This window comes from Vespa mandarinia, chromosome 11 (genome assembly GCF_050613455.1).
Source record: "Vespa mandarinia isolate Hongniang chromosome 11, ASM5061345v1, whole genome shotgun sequence".
NCBI lineage: Eukaryota > Metazoa > Arthropoda > Insecta > Hymenoptera > Vespidae > Vespa > Vespa mandarinia.
Window position 1 is genome coordinate 5239763 of NC_140820.1, and position 10238 is coordinate 5250000.

Genomic DNA, 10238 nt, shown 5'->3' on the forward strand with positions numbered 1-10238 from the left:
AAAGAAAACAAATAGAAAGAGTTTTCTTCCATAATTAGATCCCAATTTTGTAAGATAACGTTGAAATTTCTTTTATTCTTTTTCTTTCTCCCTTTATCTTTCGCGAAAGAATATTATAAGAAAAAAAAAAAAAGAAAAAAAAAAAAGAAAGAAAGAAAAGGAATGTCCAATTGCTTCATTTCCAATTTCTGTATATTTCAATTTATTCTTAATACATCAATTACTGTATAAAAAAAAAAAAAAAAAATTACGAATGAAACAATTGAAATGAAAATGGAATAATTAAAGAAGAAAAGAAAAGAAAAAAAAGAAATTGGTCCAATGTTAATTTCCTAAAAGTTTATTCTAATCTTTAAGCTTAGACTTAACGTTATGAATAATGTCATAAAAAGAAAAAAAGAAAAATTTAATATAAAATAAACGTTAAATTAATAATAAAAATTTTCTAACGATTGAAATTTCATACCGAAAGAAAATAAATTATCAGTATGATTTTATACCTTAAGCTGGTAGAAATAGAGAGAGAAAGAGAGAGAGAGAGAGAAAGGGAATTCAAAGTTTTCGACAAGTTAGCTAACTTAACTGATGTAGAAAGATAAATCATAAGTATAACTTACTATGAATATGTTCGTCGATTTGTGCCTGCAACATATTGAAACTCGAACTTGGTTGATAGGGCTGTTGATCGCGAAAACCACCGCAAGCAAACTGATAAAAGTCCTTGCAAGGATCCACACCTCTTTTCATTGAAGCCAAGATCCTATTCGAGGCTTCTATGCAGGCCTTCGTTTCGCAAATACCTTCCGGACCGTCTCGTTCTCTAATACATGCCTCGTCCTAAAACATTCATTATTAATTTATTAATTTAATAAGTTTCCTTTTTTCCAACGACAAAAATATTCAAGAAACATATGTACATTAAATCAAATAAGTGTATTAAAATGTAGATATTAATATACATTTATTAATTTAATCAATTATAAATAAAGTTACTAGAATTATTATTTATATAGAATTATTTTTTTTTTAATTATAAAAATATATATATATATATATATATTTATACACATATATTTTTAACCAATCATTGGTGTTACTAAAATTATTATTTTATTAATTATTATCGATTAATATTCATTAAGATAATTATTATAATGATTTCTTCTTTTTTGTTAATGTTGTAAAAAACTCTAATTAGGAGTTATCATTATGATTTAGAATGTTTTATTTTCTTCTTCTTTTTTTTTGTTTTTGTTTTTTTTTTACTTGTAAATTTGTATTAAATTGGATTAATTGATAACTAGTAAAAATATATTTAATGAAAAAAAAAAAAGAGACTATACATGAAATGCGAACGACAACTATTGCAGATCACACTAACACGATGATATCTTTTTAAAAGAAAACACATCATGGATTTATTAACGAGATCGATCCACTTAACGAACCGTGACGTTCCTCAAACGAATTCCTCACTCATTATATTAATAAAAAGAAAAAAGAAAAAACAATAAAAAAAAAAAGAAAGAAAGAAAAAATATATTTCGTCGAATTTAATATTATATAATGCAAATATATAGTATGATGTTATTAAATGTTATTATTAATAAGTATTCTAATTAAGATTAATATCTATCATCCAATTTAATTTTCTTTTTTATAAATATTCTAATCCTTTCTCTAATTATTTATAATAAAATTATGATTGAACAATTTACATTAAAAAACAAAAAAAAAAGAAAACAAACAAGAGCAAATTTAAATTATATTATATTACAAGAAATTAAATATAAAACTTATGAAAATTCTTTAAGAAATAAAATAAATATACTTTCTATATATTAAATGTGTGTTTGTGTTTGTGTGTGTGTGTGTGTGTATCTGTGTCTGTGTCTGTGTTACAAATATGTTCCCCTTTTACAAATTAAACATACATTTAATATATATTAATACTTTAATAATACTTCTTAATCAATTTATATTAATACGTGCGTATTAGAAAACATGTAGAAAAAAAAAATATTAACAAAATAATAAATAATAAAATAATAATATTAAATAATCCCAAGAATTTTTCTTAATTAAAATTAAAAAGAATCACACAATCTCAATTGCAATTAAACCTTTCAATAATCCTATTTACTTATCCTATCTGTGTGTCTCATTTAATCTTACTATCTCGTGTTACGTCCTTCTCGTTGAAGTAAACAAAAAAAGTCAATATCATTGACACGTAAATGATGTTAACACTTCTTGTTTATTTTTAACACAAGAGATTACAACAATGAATGAAAGAAGACACAAAAAACAAAATCAATTTGATATTATCTTGAAAATGAAGAAAAAAAAAAAATAATAATAATAATGATAGTAGGCATACATATCTTTCGAAATTCGTTTCTTGCTTTGATAGTAAGAAATAAAGGTCAGGATGAAGGGTAAAGACTAGAACCCAGTCGAGGTTGACATTTGCCTCGAAACCTTACCTTGAAATACGGCTTCGGTATGGTCTAGCACGTACTACGTACGCTTTTACGATTGATTTCGATAAGAACGTAGTTTGTTTATAAATAATACGATCAACAACAAATATTTCCTAAATAAGTTCATTCAATTTCACGTCCTTTAAATTAACATTGTGATTAATTTTATATATGTATTAATGCTTAACCATATTTCAAAACAATTATATACGTTACATGATATTATTATTTTACGTATATTATATGTATATTAGATATATATATTAGATATATTTAGATATATATATATATATATATATATATTACAATATTTACACAAAATATTATTTTTTTTATAATTTATTATATAATATAATATATTAATCCTTTGTATTATCGTTATAAAGAAAGCTGCTGTATATAAGATTCTTTTTCTTTTTATTTTTTTGTAAGAGTATATAATAATTTCTAATTTGATTAGAAATAAATAACTATTCTATATGTTATATATATATATATATATATATATATATATATATATATATATATTATAACTATAAGTTTAATAATTATATGTTACTATATAGTAGATAATAGATACAAAATAGATAAAAAAAAATTAACTTTGTGATCATTTAACAAACATAAGAATTTTTATTAGAAATCTCATTTTAAAATGTCATTCGATTAAAATAATATTTCATTAAATATTCATACCTAATATCACAAAGAAATACATTGATACATAATTTTTTAAATAACCAACTATTGTTTATAACTTGTCAATGAAATCATGACGCGTTAATTGAAATGATCGATAACATTCTTATATGCTACTTCTCATAGACGACTACGTTCAAAAGCATTTCGATTGTTACCGAGTCATTTGTGAAGTAACTTGGAGGTATCGTATATATTTGCTTCGATCGATAACGTTACGCAATCGGATGCAGCGAAAGAAAAAAGAAAAAGAAGAAAAAGAGAAAGAAAAAAAAAAGAAAAAAAAGACAAAGAAAGGAGAAGAGAGAGAGAGAGAGAGAGAAAGAGAAAATGAAAAAAAAAAAATAGAGCAAATATTTCCTTATCTATCTATTCCAAAGCTTTATAATTGGCGACTTGGAAGAAAAATGGTTTAAAATGTTTAATCTCTTCGAAAATCAGTAAAAGAAACTTTTAACGAGAAAGAGAAGAAGGATGAACGACAACGGAAGGCGTGTAATAGCCATCTTATCAGCAAAAGGCTTAGAGTTATCTTACTATGGCTTCACGATCAACATTAAGCAACTCGTAATTCAGTTAAAGGTCCTTGAGTAAAATTTACGATATATATATATATATGACTACGATAAGAGATTTATCTACAACGATAAATAACTTTTTACTAATTACAATTAAGAATAAAAATATATTTGAGAATTTTAAGAGAAGGATAAGTAAACATTTCTACGAATTTTTAATTATTTCCTATAAAATCCTTTTATCTTTAGATATTATTATGGATTAAATTGTTATCTAGATATTATCTCGATTTGAAATAAATACACATTTACTATATGGATTATTTTCTAATTGTATTTTTGTAATAAAAATTAATAGAAATTTCTCTAGACATCTTTTATGATTGTTTTGATATTGAATTATCAGATTCTTCGGTTAATTATAATCTTTTCTCATTAATCTATACATTTACATTATTCGATATTTTATGAAAATATTTTTAAAATATTTACGTCAATTTATTTACAGTTAGTATTCGATTTTTATATCTTTTTTTTTTTTATATTTATCTATTTAAACTGTTGATCCTGATGTAAGATTATTACATATATATTCATTTAGAAATTTTAAAATTTATCTCTCTGTATTGACACATATTTGTATTATTATGATAATTATCTCTTTAAAATGAGTCATTGACTTAAATCAATTAGATTTCAATATTTTTTTTTTAATTATTTTTATATATTTCCTAAATTTATATATATAATACTTTTTATGATAATATGTATGACATATAAAACCATATGTTTCGAATATTTTATTTCTAAATTTCTTTTGTTAATAAATAAATAAATATATATATATATATAATAATCTATCTGAATTGGTATTTAAATAGTATTAATTCTATTTAAAATATTTATCCCTTATAAATCAATATACATATCTGAAATCAATTTTTAATATAAATCTAATCATTTCTAATCTATTTTCAAAAATATTTCTTTTATTATTATAATTATCTTCATAATGATACATGAAAGATCAAATTAGATGGAAATATTTTTTGAATTATTATCTAAATTCATAGAATAATAATATCTTTCTAAACATTTTTACTTTTTAAACTATTATCAATAAAAATATTATATTCATAGATAATGTGATATATATATAAATAATAATAATAATAATAATAATAATAATAATAATAATAATAATAATAATAATAATAATAATAATAATAATAATAATAATAATAATAATAATAATAATAATTATCATTGTCAATGAGAATTACGTAGTATAAAAAAGATAATTAATTTGTTAATAGAAGGTCAATTTAATTCAACATTATTCTTCGTTCAGAAAGGAAGTTTAAACGAGCTATTCAAAATCTATAGACGACAGAATTATCTATGGCTATGTTTCGTACGGTCGAATAAACGATGGATTATAGTCGGAGAAAATTAGTTTTCCTCGATGTGTTCGTTCCATGTTTGTTCGTTGAATTTGGGAAAAGGTTGGGGAGTTAGGTAGCAGTAGCAGCATAAACAGTAAAACCAGTAGTATCAGTAAATAGCAACCAGATAGACCAGGGGTGAATCTTCAAGTAAGCTTAGGATGGCACGATTTCTCTTACGTGAATATAAAAATACAATGGCGGATGCGCAGGCGAATTATTATTTTAGATCTCAGTTTCGATCGAACGGCCTTCCAATTTTCGACCTCGTAAAATATTACCTTCAACGACGAACTCGAACATGTGTTTATATCGATTACTCGATGCATATATGTTAACGTATCTCTATGTGTATATACAGGTATGTGTATATGTATGTGTAAATTTCACATATGTTTTACCATCTGCCTACTATTTCCTATTTTTTTTCCCTTCCTTTTTCTTCTTTTTTCCTCTTTCTTTTGTTGTTTCAATGAAAGATTGAATAAAATATATACATTGTTTCGTTGCAATATTTATTTTAAATTAGGATCATTTCTTATGTTATTCTTTCTTCTTTTTTTTTTTTCTTTTTTAATTCTGACAATTTGAGATAAAATTACAATAGCAAAAAAATGCTCGTATAAAAGAAAAAAAAAAAAAAGAATTCCATAATTTTGTCTATAATAATTTTCTGCAAATTTTTCTAACGCACGAACGATTAATTTCTATATGATAATTAATTTTTTTACTTCAAAAATTAATTGTCATCGTCTTTAAAAATAAAAGAGACAAGAAAAAAATATTGACGGACGATTGAAACAGAACTAAAAAAGAAAAAAAAAAAAAAAAAAAAAAGAAAAAAAAAGAAAAGAAAAGAAAGGGTGACGTTAAAAACATCTGCGAAAAATCAAAAAGAAGGAGTGACTTAGAAATCGATAGGGGCCTATCATCTTCCATCAAGTTTTTCTTTAAATAGTTTATCGTTTTCTATCGGATTACCTAACCAAAATTATGCGAGCGGAAATATGATGCTGTCAGTTTGAAATCCTCTCTCTCTCTCTCTCTCTCTCTCTCTCTGCCATTTTGCAAATCTCACGCCTCGTTTGTCACGAAAGATATTCGTGGAAATGGAAGCCAGAACTCAAATGACTCTTCTTCCCTTTATCACTCTATCTTCCTTTGTTCTCTATTGGTCAATGTTATAAAAAGATTTTGCAAGATCCTTCTCGAATGAATGGAAACTTAGCTAAACGATCTTTCTAATTTAAAAGGTCTTCATTTATATATAAAAAAAAAAAAAAAAAATCATGTTTTTTTTGAACATTTTTTTTTTTTGAACGTTTTTAAAGCAAAAGAATTAATTATGTGAGTATCATTACAAATAATATTGAAAGATATGTTCTTTTAAAAGGTAACCGATACTTCTAAACAAATTAGAATTTAAAAGATTTTAAAACGTTCGAGGATGTTTTTCTATTTTTTTTCTCTTTTTTCTCTTTCTTTCCTTAAAAAAATTATAAATTTAATAGTACTTGTATTTTTGATAATTATACTTAAATATTTAATAAAGAATTTCATAAAAAAAAAAAATTTTAACTTGATCTTTGTAGGATGTCACAAAGGTTATCGTAAAGTTAAATAATTATCACTATAACGTGTTCTCCCTTGACACCATACATATCATTCATCTGAAATATCTTTTACTATACTGAAGGAAATAATCGCGTGTATATATTTAAACTGAATATATTACATAATAATTAATATTTTATAATATTTATATTAAATACTACCATATTAAATGAGTATAAGAAACGCACGAATTTTTTTATTTTAGTTATACTATTTGATAACTTGTACTTTTCTTGATTATTTATGTACATAATTAATATATATAATTAAAATCAATCGACTAATTAAATAATAATAATAATAATAATAATAATAATAACAACAATAATAATAATAATCAAAAATAATAATAATCATAATAATAATAATAATGATAATTATACACCGACACGCTCTGATAAAAAGTAATTAAGGTGCAAAAAAAACTAATTTGAACTTTTTCTTTTATAAGCATAACTATATTTTCCTACAATGAAATCTAGTCCAATTTTCTAGAATAATTATTTCCTTAAGAGGAGGTTCACGATATTTTATATAAATTAATAATGAATCCCTATTACAAAGTGCATAACTTTAAACGCGTTTATCTCGTAAAGTCATTTAAACGCATTGATCTTTTTTTATCAGAGCACATACAAAAATGAAAATGTTTATAATAAATTAGAAGAAAATTACGATTTTTTAATTACACAATATTAATATAATTTGCACTTTAAAAAAAATTATTATATAATTTTAATTTTAAATTATAATATATATATATATATATATATATATATTTTTGTTTAATCGAAGTAATAAAATTTTTATCATTTATAAAATATAATCGTTTTTAAATATGATTAAGCATGTAAAACAAATTATTCTCAGTTTTATATCAAATCGATAGTAAACGTATAATAAATGAACTCTAGGCAATTATACTTGTAAAATAATATACATAAGGTACAACAGTAAGCCATATAAAAGGATTAAAATTAAAACATTAAGTAAAACGAGAGAAAGAGAGAGAGAGAAAGAGAGATCGTTGTTGTGGCAAAAGATTAATATTGCCTGCTTGTTACTCTCACTATAGAGATATATTACAAGCGATTACATCGAATTTGTAGTAACATACATAGTTACATTACTCTCTCTCTCTCTTTCTTTCTTTCTCTCTCTCTCTCTCTCTCTCTCTCTCTCTCTCTCTCTCTCTCTCTCTCTCTCTCTCTCTCGTTCACTTTTTCCCCTGCATTGTATGTCTCTATACGACAGTATAAAAAGAGTCTAAATATACGAGATTCAAGAGATACGTATTCGAAATATAAATCAAGTGGCCATCTTGCCTACGAAAAGTTATTCGAAGAAAAGCTGTTTCCACGACTTACAAATCGTCTGACTCGTCCGTCCATTCTACATGATAGTAAATAGATACGAAGCTGATCGAGAATTCTGATAACTGTCATCTAAGATAAAAGAATATTTATAGATCGCTCGAAGAAACTTCCTTACAATTTACGAAAGATTTATGGCCCATATTCCTCCCTCTATCCAACATTTTTAATAATAACAAGATATATATAGTAAAAAAGAAAGTAATAATAATAATAATAATAATAATAATAATAATAATAATAATAATAATAATAATACAGTAAAATGTATCTAAGAATGCAAGAATTCTATTAATAATTAATATTGCGATTGATAATAACAACGATTGATAATAAATCTATTATATAAAAAGAATAATAATACCATTACCAAGAGAAATAAAATAATAAAATATATCTAGAAGAAAAAAAAAATAAAGAAAGAAAGAAAAAGAAGTAATACCAATGATATCACTTACGAATATATAAATGATGCGTCGAATAAAATACGTGTGTGATAATAATAAGAAAGAAATCAACTTACCAATGGCGCACAATCACGTGGTTGTTCCCCTTCGGGTAAAGTAGTGATAAGAAAGAGAACAGGACTAGTGACAAGTAGACTGGTAACGAGTAACATGGCGAAGGTGAGCAAAGCCTTATGTACGGCTTTACTTTTTCTAAGCCAATAACACGGAACACAGCAAATCCAAGTTCCTTGTTGTGCTGGTCTTTCAACATGTAGCATAGGTTCGTCTTGAAGGGCTTGAACTTCTTCAGGTGAGGCAGTAGTACCAGTGGTACCACCTCCACCAGTCCCCGGCCCCCCACCACCAGTTTGCTGAACGTGCCCATGCGTCTGGGTCCCAGCTAGTGGGCCAGTTCCACCTCCTCCTCCTCCTCCCCCACCACCACCACCCCCGCCGCTTCCTGGAGCGCACAAAGTGCGAGGACTCAATGGCAATCTCACGCTTGCCTCTCTCGATCTTTCAAATCGACCACTATCTCGTCCACTTCTGGTACTTCCTAATCCACTACCAATACCACCACCACCACCACCACCACCACCACTACCACTACCAACACTACCTACACCACCAGTACTATTATTATTACTATTATTTCCAACGCCACTACCACCTACACCACCCCCGCCACGGGCCCCACGGCCCCCGTAACCTCGGCTCACCGTGCACAGAGCCACATTTGCCGGGTTCCTGAGAACCTTCCCTCAATATCGTCGTCCCTCGATAACTTAGGATCGACACCCGCCACGTTTTCGATAGATCAGCTACGCTGATCCAACGAATATCATTGGCTTCCTTCGTCTAAAGCATTTTTCCTTCGATTCTCTTTTAATCTCGTGGTAAGTTCTGCAATAATAATTTTTTATTTGTTAGATCGTTTCCTTTTTTCTTTTTTTTTTTTTTTTTTTTTTTTTTTTTTTTTATTTACTAAATCATCCGAAAATTGAGTACCGATTTTCTTCCGATATTTTCAAGACACAACAATGAAGTTTCAATTTCAAATTAAATTTTGAAATAAAATAAATTTATAAGCGAACTTCGTCAAATGTCTCGTTTCAAATTAATATACGTTTCTAATATCGTTAGAATGTACCAGACATATTCTGATGAATACATGAGACAAGAGAACCGGCACAAACTTTACAGACAATATTTGCAATATGTCCATACTACATTCGTAATATTATTTTTTTTTTGTTTTTTTTTTTTTCATAAAAAAATTTATAATTTAGAAAAAATCGATAATCTTAATGAAAGATCTTTCATAAATAATAAACATCAAAATTAAATTTTATATAAAACGTTAATGTCACATAAGTCTATCGAAAAATTCCGTCTTAATTATGTTTAAATAAATAAATTATTCGTTAAAAATAAAACAGAAAAAAACTTTCTCGTTAGAACGTAATAATATCATATGAATAAATTTAATTATTAATTCTTGCAATTTTGCAATTTTATGTACCGAAGTTCCTTAACAATCTTTAATATTATATTTCCACCTATTATAATATACTTTTTAATATTAAATATATTCATATTCGCCTCAATGCTCATTGATAAATGTAGGTTACTAATTGTGATAGAATAATCGTATAAA

General features: G+C 25.6%; 1 protein-coding gene across 4 annotated transcripts in view; it reads right to left on the minus strand.

The window, feature by feature from the left end:
* LOC118441422 (neprilysin-1) overlaps positions 1 to 10238 on the minus strand; it is a 95773-nt gene that overhangs the window by 80390 nt on the left and 5145 nt on the right. For 3 of the 4 annotated variants that reach the window (XM_085660278.1, XM_085660279.1, XM_085660280.1), the window contains exons 3-4: positions 8656 to 9484; positions 618 to 837 (exon numbers count right to left, since the gene is read on the minus strand). In XM_085660278.1, the coding sequence (XP_085516404.1) occupies positions 618 to 837; positions 8656 to 8859 (424 nt within the window). In that variant the 5' untranslated portion in view covers positions 8860 to 9484. The remainder of the gene's footprint in view (positions 1 to 617; positions 838 to 8655; positions 9485 to 10238) is intronic. The other variant, XM_085660281.1, reaches the window with a different exon arrangement.